The sequence below is a fragment of the Mustela lutreola genome, chromosome 17 (assembly GCF_030435805.1).
Source record: "Mustela lutreola isolate mMusLut2 chromosome 17, mMusLut2.pri, whole genome shotgun sequence".
NCBI classification, from domain to species: Eukaryota; Metazoa; Chordata; class Mammalia; order Carnivora; family Mustelidae; genus Mustela; species Mustela lutreola.
The window spans coordinates 42,530,402-42,554,494 of NC_081306.1; the positions used below are offsets into that span (position 1 = coordinate 42,530,402).

The 24,093-nt window shown below is 63.2% G+C and overlaps 1 protein-coding gene across 4 annotated transcripts; it reads right to left on the reverse strand.

Moving 5' to 3' along the window:
- Positions 1-1,486: 1,486 nt before the first annotated feature.
- Positions 1,487-23,184, reverse strand: RASA4B (RAS p21 protein activator 4B). Of its 4 annotated transcripts, none has more exons than XM_059153960.1 (21): positions 23,026-23,184; positions 17,752-17,808; positions 16,323-16,436; positions 15,719-15,780; positions 14,461-14,590; positions 12,337-12,418; positions 11,665-11,796; positions 11,398-11,489; positions 9,981-10,098; positions 9,581-9,731; positions 9,211-9,275; positions 8,827-8,939; positions 8,408-8,600; positions 8,107-8,244; positions 7,422-7,566; positions 6,978-7,144; positions 6,611-6,748; positions 5,464-5,599; positions 3,992-4,112; positions 2,247-2,311; positions 1,487-2,121 (listed from the first exon to the last, which is right to left on the reverse strand). In XM_059153960.1, the coding sequence occupies exons 1-21, from the start codon at positions 23,088-23,090 to the stop codon at positions 2,000-2,002; spliced, it is 2,406 nt and encodes an 801-aa protein (XP_059009943.1). In that variant the 5' UTR covers positions 23,091-23,184; the 3' UTR covers positions 1,487-1,999. The 4 variants fall into 4 exon arrangements, with proteins under 4 accessions (XP_059009943.1, XP_059009944.1, XP_059009946.1 ...); XM_059153961.1 differs by having other exon boundaries at positions 16,323-16,431; positions 23,026-23,179; XM_059153963.1 differs by lacking the exon at positions 23,026-23,184 and adding an exon at positions 22,864-22,914.
- Between the last annotated feature and the right edge of the window lie 909 nt (positions 23,185-24,093).

A 24,093-nucleotide genomic window follows, 5' to 3' on the forward strand; every position in this document is an offset into this window, starting at 1 on the left:
TACTGCAGGCGCGAGAAAAGCCCGGGGACGGAGGGGGGCGGGTGGGTCTGCGCATGGGTGAACCCGGGTTGCGTCTACGCGTTCGCGGCCCCGTAGCTGTGCTTGGGGCCCCGCTGGCAGCGCCCGGGACTGCTCTGTGCGCGGTGCGACGGCCTCTCTCCGCTCCCCGTGATCCTTCTTTGGAAATGTGCCCTTGGAACACCCAGCGCGGGGCCCTCAAGTGGAGAATGGAGCCGCAGCGCAGGGGGGCCGGCGGGGGAAGCCTCGTGGGCGTCCGGGCCCCGTGCGGGCGGGTGCGGATAAACCCCCTGCCGAGGCTGCCTGCCACCAGAGGCCCCCTCCTCCCCGGCCGTGTTGTCGCCGGCTTGCCCAGTGGGCATGTGGCCTGATGAGCCGCTTGTTGGGCAGTCAGCAGGTGAGGGCGGGGGCCAGGCAGGTGCACCTGGCGGGGAGAGAGGAGCTTGGAGGGCCAAGCGCAGGAGCCCGCTGGGAAGGCGGGTAGTCTGCAGACTAGTTTGTCATCAGGGCCCCGCCGCGCTCTCTGAAGGGGCTGGGTCTCCCACTAGCTGCTGGAGCCACAGCAGCTGAGGATTCGCGAAGGAAACCAGAAGCTTCCACACCACTTCCTGAGAAGAGCCATCCCCTACTTAAGCCTTGGTCCCTGGGCCAAGGAAGTGTCATTCCCCCGAGACCCACACCAGCCTTGACTCTCCAGGCCAAATGGTGGGAGAGGGGGGCTCTTTAACTGGGAAGGGACAGAAGGCACTGAAGGGCATGGTGCCCTAGGGCTGGAACCTCCACCCTCCGGGCCATCCTGGCCAAGTCTGGGCCAAGGATGCTATTAACTGGGCTGGCTGGGGGGAGGGAGCCTCACTCTCTGCCTGGTAGAACCCAAGGGGGCAGCGGGGGGTACACGGACAGCAGGGACAGTGCCAGGCACTTGCCGTAACCCCTCTTCAGGCTGCAGTGGCCACCCCACGCCAGGACCCTTCTGGAGGAGAGGGTGGAAGGTGTCGCCAGGGTGGCTGGGTGGCTGGGTGCGCATCCCCATCCCAGGTCCGGCGGCAGCCCCATAAAGGCACGCCTTTCTGCCCCTTCACGTTCTGTACTAGGGCGCAGTAGACCCTGGGGTCTGTACTTCCTGACCACAAGGTCCTGGAAACCCAAGGAGGGCTTGTGTGAGGCTCTGAAGAAGGAGCCAGAGAACAGGGTGTTGGTGATGGGGGAGGGGCGGCACAGACTGAGCAGCCCCAGGGCCAGGAAGGGAAGGTGAGGCTCTACCCTGTGAGGGATGGAGCAGTGGGACCCGGGGTTATGGTGGGGACAGCAGGTGGGGGGAGAAATGAGTCCCCCTGTGACGTGGGGGGGTGGGCAGACAGGACACACAAAGGCTAAGGCAGCAGTGCTGGTCGTTGGTCACCCCCAAGGAGCCACGGGAGTCCCCAGGCCCAGGCCCTCCACCGACCCCATCACAAGACCCCAGAGCCCAGCAGTCACAGCAGGTTTATTGTCAGCAACAGAGCACCGGCGAAGCTCTCCCAGGGCGCCCAGCCAGTGGCTGGAGGGGAGAGGGGGCGTGGCGGCCAGGAGCTAGGGGATGCTGAGGTCAAGGCCTGGGCGCCTGCGCTCCGTGTTCCCTCCCACCTCTCTGGGTCCAAGAAGCATCAGTTCCCCTGGGCTCGGCCCATCCTAGGGGTGGTTTCTTGCCAGGTCTGCCCTGGGCAGGAGGGAGGGTCCCTGGAGAGTCTGGGCTAGCGCCAGTGGCGCCCACAAGAGCTGTGGGGAGCAGCTAGGCTTCACAGAAGAGCAAGAGTGTGCCAAGTCCCCTAGAGACTTCGGGCAGTCAACGACGGGCCTTCTGGACCCCCAACTCACCCAGCACACGACAGCCCTAAGCCCTGCTCCCCCAGGAGTGGGAGTGAAGAGCCAAAAGCACACCGGGGGTCTCCAAGCACCTGGCAGGGGGCTTGGCGAGGGCACGGGTTGGGGGGGGCAGGCCTCACGTCTGCAGTGGCCCGGGGTGGCGGGGCTCCGAGGGCGGCGGGCCGGCCGAGCCAGAGCGGTGGGCCTCCTGGAGGTCCCGCAGCACCTGCAGAAGCTGGGCCAGCGCGTCCTCGGGGGCTGGAGGCAGAGGCACAATGAGGGCAGAGCAGTCAGGGCCAGAGCTCCTGGGGGGTGTGGCCCCATCCACAGCACCCCAAAACAGAGCTCAGGCCACTGTGGGAGTCCAGCTGGGAGGGACCTACCTTCCCCCGGGCCGGTGCGCGCAGAGCCTGCCTCCGTGCCCGCACTCAGCTCCCGGTGCTTCTCTCTGCAGGGAGGACAGAGCTCGTGGAGCCCTTGCCAGGAAGGCCGGGGGACCCCATGTGGGCCTCCTGAGCGGAAGGGATTCTGGGAGGGAGGAGCTGACCCCTTCAACCTGGGGGGAAGTAACAGGGGCCCAGGTCGTGGTCCCCTGGCCACCTGCCACCTGCCGTCCGCCAGCCTCCTTGGGTCTCCCCACCTCCGCAGTGGCGGGCCGGCGGAAGGCACTGTGGAAACCAAGTTCCAACCACATCACTCCTGTTTCAGAGGACCCTGGGGAAAAGGGCCTGAAAGTCCCCAGTATTAACTGGCCGTGAAACGACTTTCCTTCTTAGGGGAGTAGGAGACAATGACAATTTAAGCACGATTCCTAACCAGGGTTCACCGGAGATTGCCGAGCCCTCTGACGTACAATCCTGGGAGCTTACGTGGAGGGAGAACCAGCAGCCACGGGGACCCCAGGCTTGAAGCTCCTTACTTAGGAATCCCACTGGCTTGGTCCTTTGGACGGTCTCCCTGATCTGTTTGGGAAGGGCTGTGTCCCTCTGCTGAGATCTAACACGCTCCTCCTCCCTCAGATGCCTTCTAGGCTGTGGGGTCGGTCCCTGACTCGCTCCGCTCATTTGCTAACTCAACCCTGACTGCAGGAGAAGACATCTGGGTCATTCCCAGCCCGGCGTCCAGTGATCCGTTACAGCCCCAGGCCACTGCGTCAGGGGACCAGAGGAGCCGGTGGCGCAGAAGGGCCGGGCCAGACGCTGCGGGACGGCAAGGAGGTGAGGCTGAACGAGAGGAAAGGTGGCCAAGCGGTTCCACAAGTGCGGAGGCTCTCAAGGCAGGGGGCTGTGGTCAGGCCCACGGCACTGGTCCTGTGGCGCGAACCACCTGAACCCAAGGTAGCCTGGGTTCGAGTCTTTGCTCCGCCGCTTCCTGGCTTAAATGGGGGACACGACTGTGGGTCCCCAGAACAGAGCAGACAGGGTGGTGGCTGTATCTGGTAGGTGGAGGATGACGTCCCCGAGCCAGGGGGCCAGACAAGGGGTGGAGAGGGGTGACAGGAGTGACCTGGAAGCTACTGGAGACTGCGGCTCCCAGGGGAGTGCGTGGTTCTCGTCTGACCCCCTGAGCCCCAGAAGGGTTTCTGAGGACGAGATAACACCCTGGAAAAGCTGACGAGGAACAAGGACAACAGCCACCACCCCTCCAGGACGCAAGCATGGGGGTGGCGACAGAAAACCGCCCCGATCCCAGCGGGCTCAGAGAAGCAGGGGGCTGCTCGGAGGTGAGCCCACACAGCACTGCACCTCCAGAAATTCTGAATCCGTGGGGGAGGCCGCAGGCATTCTGGTTGTTTCTGAGCGGGAGCCAGGGCCGAGACCAGGCATTAAGCAGCTGGCTGGGGGCAATCCCTGTGCTCCCAGGGCACAACGGGACGGCCGGACGGGCTGGGAGGCTGGGTCAGCCCAAGGCCGGACACAGCCGTGGCAGTGACCCGGGGCTTCTGTATCCTTGAGCCTTCGTCCTCAGGTGAGCCTGCCTCCTGCCGCGGAGACCCGAGTGCCCCTCCCCCGGTGCAGGGGTCACGGACAGGAAGCGGCCAGGCCTGATGTGCAGCCGGAGACCAGCCTCTCGGCCCAGCTCCCGCCCTCTCCCGCCACACTCCCCGGGGCCACACAGGCTTCCTCACCGCAGTGCGGCCTCCACGCCCAGCAGGTGCCGGTAAATGAGCTGGGCCTCCAGGTCATGGTCCAGAGGGTCATTCCACTCCTGGAGGGTCACCCGCGACCGGGTCTTGTCGCAGCCCAGATCTGGGGGCACAAAGAGGGCAGGGTTGCAGGCAGGCCCCGTGAGAGCTTACATCCAACCTCGTGGCAGCGTACGTGGGGACACTGCGGCCTGCAGAGGGACAGGAATGGGCTCAGGGGCCCCAGGAGGGCAACATCTCATCTCTGTCGGGTGCAGCCCCCAAGCCCAGAGATGCACAACGGCCGAGCACGGGGGCCGCACAGGAGACAGCCCGGGGGGCTGGACAGCTTTCCCGGTGGCTGCTGGCCTGGAAGGAAGGGAGAGGCCTGGGACCGTAAGGCCATGGGGACGGAAGCTGGAATGAGCTGGCATTATGACCTTGGCAGAGGCACTGCCCCCACCCCGTGAAGCCTCCGGTTTCTCCTCCATAGAATGGGTTACCGGACCCTGCCTCCTAGTGCCCTAGGGAGTGCCCCCAGCCAATAACAAAGGCCATCGCCACCAAGGTCAAAGCCAGTGGCTGCGGGTCAGGTCACCCAAGCAGCGACACTGGTGTACAGCGCAGCTGCTGTCCCCTCCCAGACCCGGGGCCGGGCTGCAGCAGGTGCGGCGGCTTCCCAGGGACTCCCCGTGTAGCAGGCTCCGGGGGCCGAGTCTCTTCCGAGACCAGGGAACAAGAGTTTTGTAAAGCCGATGAAGGTAAGAGAAGGAAGGTCCTAACTGAGCTGTCCCACAGGAAGCCAGCTGATAACATAATGCCACTTAAATGCAGAATCATTAAAATTACATAAATTAAAACAAACTTAAGTCTCAGCTCCTGGGCCACACTGGCCACACTTTAAGTCTGCCCACACCTGTTCGCGACAAGCACACGCACAGTTCTGGGCGCCACAGCCACCATCACGGAAAGTTCTAGCAGCAGCTTGTCTCAGCCGTCCCTCTGGTGCCCGGGGACCGCCCCCACCCCCGCAGCTCCAGCATCAGGCCTCCAGGTGGGAACGTGAAGCTCAGGGGCCCTCCTGTGCCCTCGGCAGCAAGGAGTCCCTACGGTGTGTCCCTCAAAACCCTGGTTCACAGACACCTCCCTCCCTGGGCAACAGAGAGTCCCTGTCATGTGAGCGAGGGAGTGCTGTGTTACATAGCATGACGGATGGCACTCCAGCTCGTTTCCAGGCCTCCTCAGAGCCTTCGATGAACCCATGCGCGGCACCCACACCAAGCAGCATTTCCCAAACTCCCATTCTGGAACCCTTCCCGCCCAGAACCCCTGCAGGGACTGACCTGCCACCAATGACTTCCCCCAGGTGCATAGGTGGCCTCCCTAGCCGGGCCAGCCAGCCAGGGCTTGGAAGCCCCGTGTCCCGGCCAGGGTGCCCAGATGCCGTGTAGGGGAACCCAGGCCTCCGCTCCCACCTGACTTGTCCTTCTGGTGGCAACAGCTCCACTTGTCCCCACGGAAGACGCCAGGGTGGTAGGAGCCCAGCAGGCCGGGGTTGCTGATGCTCACCTTCCGCAGCGCAGACAGCCACTGGTTCAGCTCATTCACGCACTGCAGGGACATGGGGGGACGTCAGCGGTCACCTTCTCCAGGAAGCCCGCCCTCCCTTCCTGGAGCTCCCCGGCACATGGCCTGATGAGCAGAGCAGCAGCTGGACGTCAGCTGCCACTGCCCCCGACGGCCGTGCCTTGAGCAGTGTACAACCTTGCCAACCGTACAGGTAGCCACCATTTTACCCTGTGGCTCTGGACAGTCCCTGTCGGGGATAAGCCAAACCCCTCTGATTTCAGCCTTCCTTCTTGCTCCCCGTGTGCTGCCCCTAGACGTTTTCCCCTTCACGATGCCCCTGCTCAGAGGCCATCTGCCAGAGGCCCTCCCACCCACACTTGAAAGAGCAGTAACCCCCTAATGAATGCTACTCGGTTCCCTCCCTCTCCCCCTTAGTCTCCTCTGTGCCCTTCAAGGCGCTGCCACCATCTGACATGTGAAATATTGACCTAGCAGTCCGTCCGCCTCCCTGGGAGACAGCCCCAGGAGGGCAGGGCAGTTTCACCTGCTGCTGAACCCGCCCCTCCACAACCCGCGCCTGGAGCCTTGTGGACGCTCTGCGAATACTTCTCAGATGAATGGGTGAGCTAATGCATAAAGAGACGAGACTTGGACAGCATGCACCCAGAGCCACACGCCTGCACAAACATGACGACTGCGTGTTGGGTCGCACCGCAAACACACAGGCACCAACAAAGGTACTCACAAAACCAGTGTCTCACAAACATGCACAATGTGTGACGCTCCGATTGACGGGAACGTACACGTCCTATACCAGACCACGCAGACCTTAGGCCCAGGGAAAGCCACGGGCACAGGGCCCCAGGACCCCCAGAGCCCAGGACACACACACACACACACACACACACACACACACACATCAGATCTCACACCTGCTGGGCCTGATACAAGTGACAGGGGGCAGTAGGCTCACCGGGGCCTCCTTCTAGCTGCACCCCCCCCAGCGGCCATTCCCCCAGCAGCCCTCCCCGAGTGCCCCCCCACGGCCCCCACCTTGCACTGCAGGTACACGGTCTGGGCCTTGCCCGCATCGTCCTCGTAGATGACCTGCATGACATGCGAGCTGCCGAAGCTCTTCTCCTCCACCTTCTCCGCTGCCCGGATGTTGGCTAGCTTGATGAGGGCACTTTTCTGGAGTGGGCCGAGACAGGGAGACTCAGGGTCCAAGCTGGGGCCACTCTATGTCCCAGTTCTGGGCCTGAGTCTCCCCTTCTACAGCCTGGGGAGTTAGCATCAGGGACCCGGCTCTGTAAGTGACCCCAGTAACTCTGTGAGTGACCCAGTGACCACAGAGCACCGGAACTTCCTAGCTGTTATAAACCCCTCGGATCCCCACTTGGCCGCCTCCTTCCTCACCCACCTTAGAGCTGGGCGTCTTGGCGAAGCTGAGGGCCTCGGTGGTGAGGGAAAAGTGGAGTTTCTTGAAGGAGGACATGAGGTGGCCCTTGCCCTTGGTCCTGTGGATGAAGAGCGGCCCCTCCTTCACCGGCGGAGCCTGCAAACTCAGGGTCCGCTGCAGGTCCAGCTCTGCGGGGCCGGGGAGGGGGATAAAATGTGAGCCCAGGGATGTAGTGGGGGGGTGGCCGGAGACTCGAGGGGAGGGGCACAGGCAGCAGATGGTCAAGGCCATGCAAGCGTGATGGAGAGGCTGTGGGTGCGACCCAAGAGCCACAGAGAGAAGATAGGTGGGGACCTGGGCCAGAGGACAGAGCAAACTGGACGGGGAGGCTGTGGGCGGGGCCGTGGGCGGGGCCAGTGTGGGTGGGGCCCCTGGGCAGGGGCGGGGCAAAGCGGGAGTGCTCACCCTCCTTCTCCCCGATGTCCACCAGTTTCGTGATGAAGTCCTTCAGCTGAGCCACGCCCTGGCGCACGGTGGGCTGCAGCGGCTCCATCCAGGCCTCCTTGGCTCTGGAAGCCGGCGTGTCCATGTTGCCCACGTTCTGGACCGCCTGCAGGGGACAGCAGCAAGGGCCAGGCTCTGCTGGGTCAAACCCCCCCCCCCCCCGCACGCTGCAACCTCCCCCACCCCGCCACCAAATCGATGGCCACTCGCGTAGGAGAACCCGAGGCAGCAGCGGCACAAGCTCTGCTCACGGGCCCGGTCCATCCGCCCTGCGGCTCGGGGCTGATCCGATCCCGGAGTGCGAGGCCTTTCGGGACCGGACGGTTGAGGCTACTTGAGACCAACCCGCTGGCCTTGCTCGGCAAGTTTAGGAGAAGACTGCTCCCCTGGGTACGCCGGTCCCAGCCTGGCGGCAGGCAGCTAAGGGCCGCCTGGGAATAAGAGGCCGATCTGGGGGCCAAAGGGCCCGCGTTCACACACACAGGCTCCGGGCCCGAAACTCCTTCCCCGCAGGGACCCGCTTCCTTGTCCATGGGCTCGGGTGACCACGAGAAATTGTTGTCCAGGGTTAAGTGAGGAGCCACGGGCGACCCGGGAGCCAGTCGGGGACACGGTGCCGTGCGGGCCGGGCCCCGCGGGCACCCACCTTGGCCAGCAGCAGCAGCGTGCGGCTGGTGCGCGCGTCCGCGTGCCGCTCCCGCAGGTGGAAGAGCTTGGGCGCCATGATGGCGGGAGACAAGAAGCGCAGGCACAGGAAGCTGGTGACGGCGATGAACGGCACGTTCTGGGGGGCGCGGGAGAGCGGGGGCTGGGCTGCCCGCGGGCCTTCGGGGCTGTCCCGGCCTCTGCCTGTCCCCCTGCCCCACCCCCACCCCGCCTGCGGTTCTAACCAACCCCCCCAACGCCGCTTCCTTCCCTCCGCCCGGCCCCACTGGCAGGGGGCGCACCTCGTGCTGGGCGCCGGGGAAGCGCTCGCGCACGCGCCGGAAAAGCTGCCGGAAGGTGGCGCGGACCACGGCGGGGCAGGCGCGAACGGAGCGGCTGAGCGCGCTCAGCAGCGCCCCCAGGTGGATGCGCAGCGTCTGCGCGCTCTGCTCCAGCACGTCGGCCTCGGTCTGTGGGCGGTGCAGCCCGGAGCACCTGAGTGGATCCCGCAGAGAGGATGGAGGTCAGCGCCCCTGCACCGGACTCTCGCGGGGGCTCCCGGAGACAGGCGCAATAAGGCGTCAGCAGAAGCGGGGACAAAGGCAACGCACAGGTAGGCAGAGCGACGGAAAGTAGACCCGGGCAGAGGAGCCAAAACATCCACTTGCAAAGAGGGCCTGGCACCGCCGCCCCCGCCCCCGGGGATCACATCCGGCCTCACCCTACGTCCTTGACCTCCACTTTGCTGGGGTCCAGCTCCACGTACTTCTTCTCCTCAAACACCCTGTCGATGATGGGGCCCAGGACGCCGTGCAGATACCGCATCCCCACCACCTGGGGGCCAGGGGGGGTGGCATTGGTCCCACCTCCCGCCTCCAGCTCCCTGGCCGTCTCCGTCTCCCTGCAGCTGCACCCCCCCCCCTTATGCGCCATCTGCCTGCTGTGTCCGCTCAGGGTAGAGCCAGGCCCACAAAGGGGACAGCGAGACCAACCGCAGCTGCGCGAATGAACACGCGAGTGGATGCATGAACTTCTTTATCTCTTGGCCCTTCTGAACCTCGGTCTCTTCATCTAGGCAACAAAGATGTATACCACTCAGCCTCACCTTCAGAAAAGACTCCATGGACTTTGAGGCAAGAGAGTTGCTCCGGAACAGTGTGTTAGCCTCACCTGTGAGCAGAGGTTCCAGTGGGTACGGGGTTGGGGAAGGGAGGACCACGGGGCTGGGGGCCCTAAGCTGGCCCCTCTGTAAGGACCTTCCTTGGCCCCTCCCAGCACACTGCCCCACCTATGCCTTTTGCTCATTCCTTTGCCTCCTAATTGGACCCAGCAGCTTCCTACAGGAAGCCTTCCCAGATTTCTCTGCTCTCAGCATCTCTGGAGTCCTTGGCTCCCGCCTGCCCTCTCCACCACACCCTCAGACAACTGCCCTCTCCACCACACCCTCAGACAGGCCTCCCCCTCCCAGGCCTCACTCGTGCGACCCAGCTCCAGCTGGAAGAGCAGGTCCAGGAAGTCTTTGGCCAGTCCCTGCCCCAGGAAGAGCTTGAGCAGGTTGGTGGCCACCTCCTGGCGGCACTCTGTGCTCGTTGTCTCCTCTATAAGAGGTATCAGCTGCCCTGGGCCCTGCAGGAAGCAGCAAGGAGAGACAGGGTTGGAGGACCCACAGGGGAACCCAAACCCTTCACTCTGAGGACCTCAGAGGACCACGGGGAAGGAGGGATGCTTTCCCAAGGGTTGGCAAGGGGCCCTGGGTACTCGCTAGTTCCTTACCGTCCTGAGAACCGAGAGCTTTGCTCTTCAGAGTGGGTATAGGACAGGGAGGACTGGCCTGCTGGCCCCGGCCCCTCCCACCTTCCCCCGGGGCCCCCTCACCTGGGTGCCCAGCTTCACCTCACGGCACAGCAGCTGCACCAGGGGCTGGTAGCAGCCGGAGGGCAGTACCGTCTCGTCCCGCAGCCGCACCTCCAGCTGCAAGGAGCCCAGGCTGCCCCTGGAACGGGCAGCCTGTGACCTCTCCACCAGGGACCCAGGCCGCCTGCGCCGGGCCCCTCCCCGCTGGCTCCATATTCCCTTCTCTGGGCCAGCCTGTCTCTCGGCTCATACCCTCCACCTGCCCACCCCCTGCACCGCCCAGCTCCCATTTTTCCCCCCCAAGCTGCTTTCCTTCCCTGCTGGGCAAGCCCTTCCTGCCTCCAGCCATCTCCACCAGCTGGCTCCCTGCCCCCTCTAGACCCCTTGGACTCCGAGCTTGACCCATGCAAACAGGCTGGGCTGCCCAGCCTCAGATCTGTAAACTCTAAGAGAACAGCTCCTTCGTGTACACGCTTTAAGCTGGAAGCAAGTCCCCGACGGTTTTAACAACCTGCCGGGGCAACTGAAGCTTGAGCAGGCTGGAGAACTTGCCATAACAGATCTAACTGCCAAGCTCCCCTGCTCGGATCCCTCCTGGTGGGTCCCTCCTGTTGGGGGTGCTGACCAAGCCTTAGCAGTCTCTCAGCACCCCCCTTCCAGAAGCACAGTGCAGTTCACTAAGTTTGCTGCTCAGCACGGCCTCATCCCCAGAAGCCCTCCAAACAGCCCTGGGCAGGTTCTCTGGACATGCCTTGCGGCTGGACACAGCCATCTGCCCCCGCCCTGTCCATGGTAGGGATGGGGGGGGGTGTCTGGGACTTTCTGCAGAGAGACGGAGCTGAACCACCCACAGTGGGGGACACTGCTGACCTTCCACTTCCCGGTTGAGTGGTGGGCAAGGAAGCCAGAGAGCTTCCTTGATAGGTTGCCAAATTTAACCAAAATAAAACTACAAGACACCCAGTGAAGTTTGAGTATCTTTAGCCTAAGTCTGTCTCCGACACCGCATGGAAGTACCACACGGAAAAATGATTCACTGTTTGCCTGAAATTCAGCTTTGCGTGGACATCCTATATTTTATCTGGCAACCTCATTCCTGGAAAATCTGAGGGAGGGTCAGAGCTCTGGGGACTTGAACCCTGGTATGAGGTCTGCTGGGAAAGCCTTAAAGGGAAAAAGTCTGATGGCCTGTTCCAGAATCTGCCAGAAGGTAGAAAGCAGGAGACCCGTAGTGCCTTGGAGCTTAGAGGACAGGGCCAAGTCCAAGGCTGTGAGAAGGGCCAGGCGGCAGTACTGGTCAGGATAACAGAGTCTGGCCCTGAGGGCTGGGGTCTGCCCCCGACTGCCTGCTGGAGCCAATTGTCAACTCTCCCTGCACCCCCGCAAGCCCCCTGGGGCCCAGAGCCCACCAGCCCTGCGGCCAAGCCCAGGCACTCACTCTCCCCGCCGACTCTTGGACTGGTCGGGCTGCAGCCGGAACCAGCCCTCCTCCTGCTGGGCCGCCCACAGTCTCTGGACATTGAACACCACCTGGGGAGTAAGGCAGAGTCAACTACTGTTCCTTTTGGGGGAGTCCCTCCTCGGGGTCCCCGATCACCAGTGGCTGGTTCTGGGGAGTGCCCCTCCGGGGCAGTGGGGGGCAGGGGGAGACTGGGGGTGGTGCCGGAATGGAGGCAGGTGCAGCCCGAAGGAGTGGGGCACTCACTCTGCCCAAGAAGTCATTCCGGCTGACAAGGTCCCAGTCCCAGGCTTCCACACACACCGCCTCCGCGGCCCCCTCTTCCAGATCGAACTCAAATGTCTCATTCCAGCGTGGGTAGCATGATTTCTTCACAATCTGTCCAGAACGGGGCAAGTAGAGGTGGGCTGACCCCAAGGGGGGCCCCAAAGCAAGGCCCAACCAAGGGTACAGCTGCCCCAAACACCCCACTTGGGATCCCTGCAGGGGCCTTGCAACAGCAGAGGTGTAACCTTCCTGTCCAAACCCCTGCTCATTTCTCAAGGGGGAATGGAGGCCCAGAGTGGGCAAGGTACTTGTCCAAGGCCACACAGCACAAAGGTAGCAGCAGACTGCACTGAGAAACCAGGCCTCCACCCCTGGCCCACCCCAGGGCTGCGCCCACCACCCTGGCTGTTTCCTGGGGCAGAACAATGCCGGGGGAGCTATCGGACGGTGCAGCTGAACCCCACACCGGCTGTCTTGGGCCAGGAGGCCAGGAGTGAAAGGCAGCTGGGGCTGTAGGGGTTGGTGACAGAAGAGCCGGGACCTGTTATGCCCCAGGGTCACCCGGCCTTTCTTAAATGTCTTCTGTGAGACCACAGTCCCAGCCTGACCGCCCAACTGATGAGGGATCCCCGCCCCCCTCAGCCCCCTCACCGAGGTCTCCTGTGTCCGGCCGTTGTAGCGCACTCGGACGAAGGGGTCAGATGCACCGTTCCTGTCCTTGGGGGCCAGGTCCCTGGGAGGGAAGCAGGGCATCCACTTCTCACACTCTGTCCCCAGACTGTCACCTGACCGCTGTGGGGTCACCCCCAGGCTGGGCTCATCTGTGCCCAGCGCCTCTCCCCGGGACACTGATTCCCCCAGTGTTCTCCCCACAGGCCTCTACGGGGCACCCACAGAAGACCAGGCCCCCCACCATGGCTCCTCTGGGTTGACAGCCGCAGGCGGGCTGTGAGCTTATCGTCTGCTCTGGGGAGCAGGGAGGCAAGTACACCGTGGAACAGCCTGGGCTGTGTCCCCCACCCGGCTCCCCGATTGCCAGCGCAGCCCTGAGCCAGGGTCATCTCTCCAAGCCTCGGTTTCCCCTTTGCGGAGTATAGAAGATAACCCCCACGACTGAGATCACGGGCTTCTAGAAGGCCTGCCCCACAGTGGGGGAGGTGGGTCTTGGGGAGCAGCCCTGCCAGGTCATCCTGCCAATACTCTGCAAAGCCCAAATCCGCTCACAGCACCCCAGCACCCCGCTCGGAGCCCTTTGTGGGGCAACAGCAAAGCCTGTCCCTCTTCTTTTTACTGTAAATACTGTTTTCTGCTCTTCTCCGTATTTTTAGTTTAAAGCCTCCCGTGCCGGCTTTTCCTGCCTCCTCAGAGCCAAGAGAATTCCAGGACATGAACTTGAGAATCTGCCCAGAAAGGTGAGAAGAAACGTTCTTTCTGCACAGACAGCTTCTCGGGCCTCCCGGAATGCCAGTGGGGTCTGAGCGGGGGAGGGGCGGGGCGGTGGGGGCCGAGACACCCCCCCCCCCCGCCCATGCTCTGCACAGAGGTCTGGACAGACGGCTCCTCCCGTCCAGGCCCCTGCTGAGTGGAGGCCAGGCTGGGCCAGCCCCCGCGTCCCCAGGAGTGTCGGCAGCACGGCAGCACGTGCGTGTGAGCCCGAGGGCGGGAATGGCCGGGTGTGAGGGTGTGATCGGCCCCTGCCCAAGTGCACATTCTCCCGCTGCCTCCTCATCCCCACTCCAGCCCCAGGACAGGGAATCCGACCGGGGAGCCACCGTCCCCACTTGCCGGAGAGAGATCTTCCCCCGGCCCTGCTCCCTCTGCAAGCTGACAGCCCTCACCCCCTCACCCCTGCGGGGACCGGCTCCCCCACGGGCACTGGCCCGGCCCTGCCCTCCCACCCCAGAGGCAGCCAAGGGACCCTGTGGAGGTGGCCCGGAGCCACAAGGGAAGAAGCTCCTCAGGGAGCACGTGTGACTCACACTCAGGCCCCGACAGGAGGGGAGCCCGCAGCTAAAAATACCGCGGATGGGGAGGGGAGGGAGGCCTGTCGTAGGTGACTCAGGCCCACCTTTCTGCCCGAGTCACTGTTCCTCCTGGAGAGGACCGCACCCCACCCCCGCAACACACACACACACACACACACACACACACACCTGGAGAGGACCGCACCCCACCCCCGCAACACACACACACACACACACACCTGGAGAGGACCGCACCCCACCCCCGCAACACACACACACACACACACACACACACACCTGGAGAGGACCGCACCCCACCCCCGCAACACACACACACACACACACACCTGGAGAGGACCGCACCCCACCCCCGCAACACACACACACACACACACACACACACACACCTGGAGAGGACCGCACCCCACCCCCGCAACACACACACACACACACACACCTGGAGAGGACCGCACCCCACCCCCGCAACACACACACACACACACACACACACACACACCTGGAGAGGACCGCACCCCACCCCCGCAACACACACACACACACACACACACACACACCAGGCCAAGTTCATACTGTAGTTAAACCCCAGGGGAAGCCCAGGCTTGGCACGCGGGCTGCACGCGCAGAGCTTGGGGTCCCCTCTCCCCTGCCTTACGATGCCCAAAGTCCCACCATTAGAAGATCACCCTGTCCCTTAAGAGACATGGCGTCCTCGGCCGGGTCACCCAGGAAACGCCTTGAGGTCAGGCAACCTCCCCAGCCCGCTGGCCCGCAGGGGCCTCTCCCGTCTCACCTGGCCTCCAGCACAGAGCAGCGCAGCCGACCTGCCCGCGTCCCCGGGACCACCTCAAGGCGCAGGTGGATCTCGCCTTGCACCTCCTCGTCAGGGTCCACCTCCGTCAGGTGGGCCCAGCCGCTGAAACCTGTGGGACCCACAGCTCAGCCCCGCCAGGCGCCACGGTGCCCCTGCACCGGCCGCTCAGGGTCCTCTCCAGCTCCAGGGGGCAGGGGCCATCGTCCCCGGGGACAGATGGGGACACAGTCTCAGAAGCTGAGCAGCGGCTCTTGGAAGAAGCTTGATGTGAACCCAAGTCCGGCGACCCCTGTGTCCTTCCTCTCGTGCCCTCTGCCCCCGAACCTAACTTGTGATAGAACCGCTTTCTCTGGCCTCAGTTTCTCCATCATAAAACAGCAGCTCTTGTCTGGGGCTGCTGGAGGAGGGGCCGAGCGCAGGTGGGGAAGCATTAAGGGCCCAGCATCCCCTGGGCCACTGGACCCCGAGGGGCCTGCGGGGGCCGTGGGCAGGAGAGGCCTGTGGGCCTGGCAGGGGCCCGAGAGTCTCCATGAGTCAGCAAAGTCCCCCACCCCCGCATGCCCGCCCCGGCCTCACAGACAGGAGCAGGTGTGTGCTGGGAAGGCCCGGGAGGAGTCACAGGGGCTGCACAAGCCAAACCTGAACCGCCCGAGAGCTCCAGGTCGGAACCCTCACTGGCAGCCAGGAAGCCAGCCCAGAGGAGGCAGCAGCTACCCCAGGTCCCACAGTGAGGATGGGACAGGGCTGAGCTCTCAAAACAGTGTCAGCATCCCAACCATCATCCAAGGGGCCTAGCCCGGCTGCAGGCCGACCGCTCAGGCTTAGGGCCGAGCCGCCCCAGGGGCCCAGGCTAAGGGGACACCAAGGGTACAGGAAAAGCCAGCCCGATGGCAGGAGGGGTTTCCGCACCTCCGCAAGCGTGGAGAGGCTCCTTCTTGTGCCTGCAGAGGCCTCAGATCCCAGCACTGGCAACCCCTCTTTGCCCTAGGGACATGCATTTCCAGCAGGGGACGGAACGGGGCCCAGGACATTGAGGCTAGGGGGCAGGAGATGGGCCAGAGGCCCTTCTAGGGAGGGCACACATGGCTTTCCCTGAGCACGGGCTGTGAAGGAGCCTAGAGGAAGCATCTCTGAGTTGGGGGAAGGCCAGGGACGGGGCCACCAGTACCGGGAGACAGGAGGGGGCCGGGGGAGGGGAAGCAGGAGCAGGCCATGGGCTCCCTCCCAGGAATCTTACCCTTTGGGTGAGCAGCCAGGGTGTCCCTGGTAAGGCAGACCTTCCCGATAACGTCGTCCCGACTGGAGGATGGAGAGGGGGCCAGAGCTGGGCAGGGCTCCGCAGGGAGCCTGGGAAACCACCCCACCCCCAACCACCCCACCGCCCAGTTCAGAGGCCCTGTGGGAAGCAGAGAAGCTGACACTCCAGTCACTTGCAGGAGCCGATCCGAGCAGGACCCGTGACCCTCCTGCGGGCCCTGCATTCTGGACACGCTCACGGGCATGTGCTAGGTTGCTACACACGGACGGACACACGGGCTCACATATATGCCAAGTTCGTCCTGGGTTCCCTAGCTCGCACGCCCCCAGGCACAGCCCAGCACACCTGTGCCTTTACTCCCGCATGTGCACGTGGGGGATGTGGTGTGAGCGGTGTGAACACCCCCGCCCCCGCAGACCCCGGCTCGCTCAAACCCGGAGCCCTTCCCCCCCCAACCCCCGCTCCAGGCCACAAAGAGGACGCAAAGCGACCTGCAAAGCGACCTGCCGGCCCGGCAATGACATGGGCCGGGGGGTCAGCTGGCAGGGTCGGGGCCCCCATTTGAAGGGTGGGGCCCACCCACCTGAGGGCGTCCTCATCCATGACGTAGAAGGCCACCGCGTGGAAGGTGGGCGGCAGGTGCACCTGGTACTCCTCGCCCCAGAATGGACACAGGGTCTTCCACACAGTGGCTGTCCTACAGCAAAGGAGCCTCAGTGCCTGGCGGGGCCGCTTGCAGACCCCGGGCCCGCCCACGGGATCTGACGATTCTCCTTGTCCTCGACCCCACTGCCCACCATCAGCCGCTCCGTCCTGACCGTCCCCTCTGCCCTGGGAGGGGCGCAGGGCTGCATCTAGCAGGCCATTTTCCATTTGGGGAAACTGAGACCACAGGGGGCCATAGCTAGCCTCAGGTCACATGAACAGGACAGTGGCAGAGCCTGACCCAGAGCCAGACCCAGGACAGAGCCTTCAGCCCCGGGGACTCAGCAGGGAATGCTGGGGGGTTGGGGAGCCGAAACCCCCAAGGTGGGCCAAGGACCCGGAAGGAAGCTCAAATGATCACCTTGACCCCAAGCACTTCTCCGACAGGCCACTGGAATGCTGGGGCCTCGGTTTCCCTGTCTGTCACAGAGATAATCAGAGCCATCCTGCCCGCCCCCCTCTTGGTATCGTGGTTTGCAAAGAATGTGGAAGAAGAACCTGAGGTCCTATTTGCAAGGGTGAAGAACCATGAGCCCGGCAGCCTCAGCCGGCCGTCAGCAACGGGCACTTCGGTGGGCAGAACTGCGGGGCAGCTCTGGTCATGAAGTCCAAGGTCGAGGCCAGAGACGCAAAAGGAACGGGACCTCAAAGAGCCTGCCCAGAATCGTGGAGCCCAGGGACAAAAGCACATCCGGGAAAAGTGGCCCTTCTGGGTACAGGCTGGGGCCCCCTTGCCTGAAGCAGCCTTTCTGGGGTATAACCACGGTGGGCATCTCTCAGGGCACAGGAACCCCAAGGGAGAGCCAGGATAAGAGAGGGGGACGAGCCTCAGGCTTTGGGATCAGCCAGATTTGGGCTCCAGTTTGACTTTGCCAACTCCAAGGTACGCGACCCTGAGCAAGTTAGCCTTTCTCGGTCCCCGGGTTCCTCCTCTGTAAATGCAACTTAATCATAACACATCAAGCTCCTTGCAAGTTATAAATGGGCTGCAAAAGGTTTAGCACAGGACCCGGCGGACCACACTCCAGAAGTGACAGCCGCTGTTGCTAATCATCACCCTGTCCCTTCCGAGGGCCGTAAAGATCACAGAAAGGAACAGCGCTGGCGAGAGGCCCTTGGATCCACGGCCTGGATGGACGTTCAGGTCAGTAATCAGCAGGAGTCAGAGGTGGATTTTCTCACCTCCCAGCAGGTGCGTCAGGGCAGGGGGCTGGCCTGGGGATCAGCCTGTCCCCTCCCCTACCCGGAGGATGTGAGCGGGAAGCGTGGGGAGGAGCAGGTGCTGGGTGGGGGGGAGGGGCCCATACCGGATGATAGGCTCATTGTCCACCTTCACGATGCAGTAGGGGTCGCTGCTGCCGGTGCTGCAAGACACAAGGGCAGGGCGGGGCTGACCGGCGGCCAGCGGCAGGTGGGGAGAGCGTAGGAGCACCCAGGGGCTCCCAGGCAGCTCAGCCCTCGGGGACCCCAGGGAACGGACGATCAAGTCTGAGGCAAGGAGGCCTGGGCTGGGGTCCAAGGGCTCGAAGCGTGTACCCCACACCCCTCATCAGTCTGGGAGGCTGGTGGTGAGCAGAAGGCAGGACCCTGCACGAGGGTCCAGCAGGGGGTTAAGGACGTTCCTGCCTGCCACCCCTTTCCCCTCAACGCCCTGCTCTGCCCCAAGGAGGACAGAAACAGCCCCAGGCCAGGTCCACAAACCCCATCCTCAACACCCAAGTGGGCGCCTTGTTCTCTCTCCCTGGAGCCTTTGCTCCTGCTGTCCCCAGCCTCTCAGAGCCCGGCCCCGTCCCAGAGGCAGGGAGTAAGGTCTCCTCTGCGGGCCCAATGCCTGCAAACCCTCTGACTTTCCCTCCATCCCAGGACTGCTAGCGATGCGCTGTCCTCAGCTGCCACTACTGCCCCACACCACCTGAGGGAAGGGTCCCTTCTGTGTCCCCAGGGTCTAGGACAGGGCACAAGACAGGGGGCCCGGGGGTGTTTGCTGGAAAAATGAACAAATTTAACAGGCTGGCCTCGAGCTCTTGGCCATCTGGGAAAGAAGGAAGAAGAAGACGAACCTGGGACTGCTCAGGTGCCCTGGTCTCCCTGGTCTCGGTTGGTAGGGGGTTCCTGGGGTGGGTTGGGGGGACATTCCCAGCCAGGCCTAGGGCTGGTCCCAGGCAAGAAAGGGGGTAAGGACTGTCTCCAGGAGTGCCTTTCAGGCGCAGTGTCCATAAAAAGGAAATGATTTGCATGTGGTAGGCTGGGGAATTCAAAGCCCCAGCTCTCATCTCCAAAGGGGCTCTTCCTGCAGAGGAAGCCCCGATCTCTGAAGGTCCTCCTGATGCTGACCGGAAACTGACCTGACTGGAAACTGACCAGAAACGTCTGCCAGGACTCGGTTCCCCACACAGAGCAGTGGGGTGGGGAATGACCACCCACAGGGTGGCTGCCCCAGGTGCCCGGTCTGACGGGAGGGCCCGCCCATGACAGATGTGCAATTCTGCCAGGACTCGGTTCCCCACACAGAGCAGTGGGGCGCGGAATGGCCACCCACAGGGTGGCTGCCCCAGGTGCCCCGTCTGACGGGAGGGTCCGCCCATGACAGGTGTGCAATAAATGTTGGCATGGCCCTAGACTCCCTGCTTTTCTGCCTGCTACCCCTTTCCCTGTCACTTAGGAGCCCTCTCCACCAGAGAGCCCCTTGGGAACACCTCAGCTTGCATCCCATCCCCCCAAATCCGGGGGACTCTGGACCTCCAGCAATCAGGCCCCTGTGCACTCCCAGAGCTGGGCTGGGTAGCAGCCCCCAGCAGCTGCATGCATATTTGCACAAGGAACTGGGAAGGAGGAAGATGTCCGTGTGCTCTGAAAAGTAGCGGGGTGCGGCAGGGGTGGGGTGGGGGTTGGGGACGGGCCTCCTCTCCCCTGCCTCTGCCTTCTGGCCTGGCAGCCCCGTGAGCCTAGCTTTGCTATGGTGCAGCTCTCACTCAATGAATGAATCTCTGAATGAACCGTGAGATTTGGGCTTTGGGTTCGGGGCCAGGTCACGGGGTGGGCAAAGGCCCAGAGGCAGGAACAGAGCTGGGTGTGCAGGGGCTACGAGGAGCTGGTGGCTGGATCAGAGTGCAAAGGGGACAGCGTCAGGAGCAGGCTGAGGCCAGAGGCCCACCCATGATCCCTGGTCAGCTGCGGGGATCTGTGCCCCTGCCTAGTGCCCTCTTGTCCTGATGAGGCCCCGGCACTGGTCCCCTGCCTCACTTCCCCTTCCCCAAGCCTCTTGGGGAAGCCAGCCTGGCTACTTGCAAGTCCTCTATATTTAGCCCCTTGGCGGTTTCCAGGCTGTGGAAGGGGAAGGATCAGTGTAAACCTTGAAATAGTCCTCGGCCCGTCCCCAGGGCCACTGGGCGTGGGAGCCAGTCGGTTACCGGTCATTATGAGACTTAGCTCCTGTCTGGCTGATCCAGGCACGCAAAAATGGGAGACAGTGGATGGCAACAGAATGGGAACAGGTGGGCTCTGAAAACGGTCAGTGACAGGGAGCACAGCTGTGCTCTGTGCCCTTAAGAGAACTAAGAGCCCATGAGTGGAAATGGCAGCTGTGATGATGTGTCCCTCCTCAGAACGGTCTCTGTCAAGATGAGTCACTATGGAAAGGTGGTGAGATCCCCGTCCTCAGAGGTGTGCAAGTCCTGGCTGGAAGGGAGGCTGCTCAGGAGACAGGCTGATGAGGCACAGTGAGGCAGGCGCACTCCCTTCCCAGCCTCCGCCCCCTTCCCAGCCCTCTGACACCCAGTGAGGGCCTCCTGGGGTCTCCGAACCTCTGCTGTCCCTGAGCCAAGTGGTTTGTGTCGCATTTCCAAGGCTCAGTCCCCACTGAAGCCCATGGTAAGGCTGCAGCCTCGGCCCAGCTAGGATTCTCAGCCTGTCAACAGCAGAAAGAGTGGGTTTGAATCCCAGCTTCTCTCCCTAAACACTATGTGGCCTTGGCAAGGGACTTACACATCCTGAGCCTCAGTTTCCCCTTCTGCAAACTGAGCATATCTGCCTTGTAGAACTAATGCAAGGATTGAACGGAAGGGTCCTCCACAGCCCTTAGTCTCCTCTGCCATGGGCCAGGAGCCCCCCCAGGGCTCCTGGAATGCCAAGACGAATGAGTCACGGTTCCTACCCTTCATGGTCACACAGCATGGTGGCAACTGCTACCAAGAGTGTGCTCCTGACTCCGGAGGGCACAAGACAGGGGCACGAGCACCAGTGCTGCTGGAGGGCACAGGGAAAACCCTGGAACGGAGCCTAAGTTTGAGAGGGGTCCTGAAGGATGAACAGGAGTTTTCTGGAGGACTCCGAGTGGGAGTGTCTGAAGACAGAAGCCCCTTAAACCTGTGCAAAGGCAGGGCTCGAATGTGGGGGCCTGGGGGGGAGTTAGAGCTGCATTTAGGAACCAGATGACAGGAAGCCCTCTGACCAGAGGCTTCAGGAGGGGACAGAGGTCAGCAGGCAGGGGGCCGGGCAAAGAAAGAGATCCTGAAGGCTAAACCAACAGGACTTAGTGGCGACCCCCCCAGGGATGGAGCCCCAGGGTCCCCGGGCTGGGCCGAGAACCTGGCACCTTGGCTCCCAGGGAGACCCAGTTGGCAGCTTCACTGCCCTGGGGCTAGGGAAAGCCTAGAGCCAGGCACTAGGGCCTGCGGGGATGGGGAGGGAGGTGACAGACGGAGGGGCTGCTCCTCCCAGCAGCCACCAGCCAGAGGAGGCCAAGCTGACCTAGTTAGCAGTGCCAGCCTGGGGGGGGGCTGCTTAGAGCCTGGGCCAGGAGGCTGAGACCCTCCTCAGAGCTCATCCGCCTGGCTCTCCGCAGAGATGGCTTTCCCGGGGTCCGCCCCACCTAGCCACGAGACCAGAAACCCACCTGGAGATGGCCTGCCCAGCCCCGCCCCCCTTAACCATTGCCATAGCAACTGCTGAGCCTGGCCTCACCAGGCCCAGGGGGCCTTGAACTAGAACTGCTCAAGGCTTTGAGTGAGCAGGCAAACTCACAGGGGCCACTGTCCGGGTGAGAGAGACGCCCTCGCCCCGGCCTCCTGCACCCCGCCCCATTCGCCACCTCTTGGCATCCAGGAGCAGGCTGAGGAACCCTAGGGGGGCAGGGGAAGGGCGTGGGGGGGGCACTCCAGACAGTGGACTTTGGACCCTATGCAGCCTCTGGGCTCCCCTTCCCCCATACCCTGCTCCAGGAGGCCAGTGCACCTAGAGCCTTGTACTTAAGGTTTTTTTTGTTTTGTTTTGTTTTCAAGGATTTCAGGGGCATCTGGGTGGCTCAGTCATTAAGCGTCTGTCTTCGGCTCAGGTCCTGATCCCAGGGTCCTGGGATCAAGCCCCACATCAAGCCCTGCATCGGGCGCCCTGCATCGGGCTCCCTGCTCGGCTGGAAATCTGCTTCTCTCTCTCCCACTCCCCCCGCTTGTGTTCCCTCTCTCGCTGTGTCTCTCTCTATCAAATAAATTAATAAAATCTTTTAAAAAAATAAATAAATAAGATTTCATTTTTAAGTAATCTCTACACCCAACCTGGGGCTCTAAACTCACAACCCTGAGACCAAAAGTCCCATGCTCTACCAACTGAGCCAGCCAACATCCCTGTGCTTAAGGGAGTTTGACCTCCAGTCTACAGAAAGGGAAACTGAGGCTTCAGAGCTAAGATGCTGCCTAAGGCTGTATACAAGCGTGCCAGGGATGAGATGGGGAACCTCAGCTCTGGGACTACTGAGAAAGGCGCTGGGACAAGGGGCTCGGGGAAACCTCCTCAAATCTGGCCAGGGACCAGGGAATGCCCTAGATGTCCACGGGCGTTAGGAGCTCTGGACCCAAGCCCTTCCTCTGCCATTTAGAGCCAGCCTTTTCAGGTCTCCCAGCCTCTGTTTCCTTATCTGAAAAATGGGATGATGAGAACTGCCTTGCTAAGTCCTTGTGACGAGGTAAAGCCACCGCAGGGCTCAGATAAAGCCCAGGGCACAAGGAACAGCTGCTCCCCGGCCACCCCATCTTTGCACGGTCCCAGCCTCCTGACCTACCGGTTCACGCCTCACTCCTGCGCACAGCTGGAAGCCCCAGGACAGGCCCGGCCCCCCGGGGCTGGTTTCAGGTGCACACTCTCGGGTACTAAGGTTCCGGAACTAACGAGGAAGACCCCTCGGTTCCCAGGGGCACCCCCACCCCTTCCAGCCACACTCCCGCAGTTCACGGAGACATCTCCCTGCGAGGTGCCCCCCACGCTCAGCCCCTGTCCTATTAAAGCCCCTTCCCTTCCTGAGCGCCGTTCGCTGGCTCCCTGCTAGCTCAGGCCCCTTACTGACCCCCCCCCCGTCCGCTCCCCTGTCCACGGACCTTCCTTGTCCCCCTGCCCCACCCCCGCCCCGTGCTCGCAACAAATCTTACCGTCCCCATTCCCTTCCAGTCCCCCACGGCGGCCACACTCGCCACACCCTCGCCGCTGCTCCACTTGCGGGCGGGCCGTGTGGACCCTAGAAAGGTGAGGCTTAAGGAAGGGGCAGCGCCCCTCCCCAAAAAGTTGGGGCCCCCACCCCGGGCAGCGCTCACATGTCCTTGGCGGGCAGGTTCTTCCCCTCCACGATGCGGATGGACAGCGAGCTGCGCTTGGCCATCGCGGGTCCGCGGCGCGGGGTCGGCGCCCGAGGGAGCCGGACCGCAGGGTCGCGTGCAGCCGGCGGGCGCGGGACTGGGCGCCGCAGGGGACGGGCCGCGCAGGGCGCGGGAGGTAAGCGCGGGGGCGGGGGAATCGCTTCCACTTCATTCACCCCCGCCCCCGCCCCACGTGCGGGGGGCCTCAGCGCCGGGGCTCGCCAATCGGCGGCCGGGGCTCCCCCCGGGTGGGCGGGGCCGGATCAGGTCGCGGCGCTCATTGGCCGCCTGGGGGTAGGGGCGGGGCCTGCGCCCAGGGCTGTTACCCTGCTGGCTCGCCGCGGGCGGGTGGTCACAGTGGGGTGAGGGCGCGACGGTCGGCGCTCGGGTGGCCTGTGCCACCGGTACGCGTGGGCGGCAGGCGTGGTCCCAGAGTGCCAGTCTCCAGGTGCAAGGGGGCTACGGGTCCTAGTATGTGCTCAGAGGCGTGGGCCGGGGACTCGCGCGGCGGACCGCCCTGGCCACCTGAGCCTGGCGCGTGGGACACCCCGCGTGGGTGTAAGATGAATGAATGCACAATCGCACGCACTTAGCAAACAGTATGTCTGTTTGTGTCAGAGCCAGCTGGACCCAGAAGGAGGCATCGAGAGTCAGGGCAGTTCAGAGTTTTGGGGACCGCGCTTTTGAGTTTGAAAGATCGGGTTTATTTTGGGGAACCTGCCCCGGAGGAGGAGGGGTCTTTCTCAGTTGTCACCTCACTTAGGCCTCCTGCCTCCCCAGCCGTGGGAATTTGGATGAGGCGCTCAGGTTCACAGAGGGAAAATCACTGGCTAGAGGTCACCCGTTCGGCGCGGTCAGAGCTAGGCTTGGCCTCCCTGCTACTCCATGAGCACGGGCCTTTCCGTGAGGGGCACCATTCTTCTCCCAGACTCAGAGTCCAGAGCTGGGTTTCTAGAAGCAACCCCTTCGTGGTTTTCTCCCAGATGGAGAGGTCACAGTCCTGGGGCCGGCCCAGCCACAGCTGGC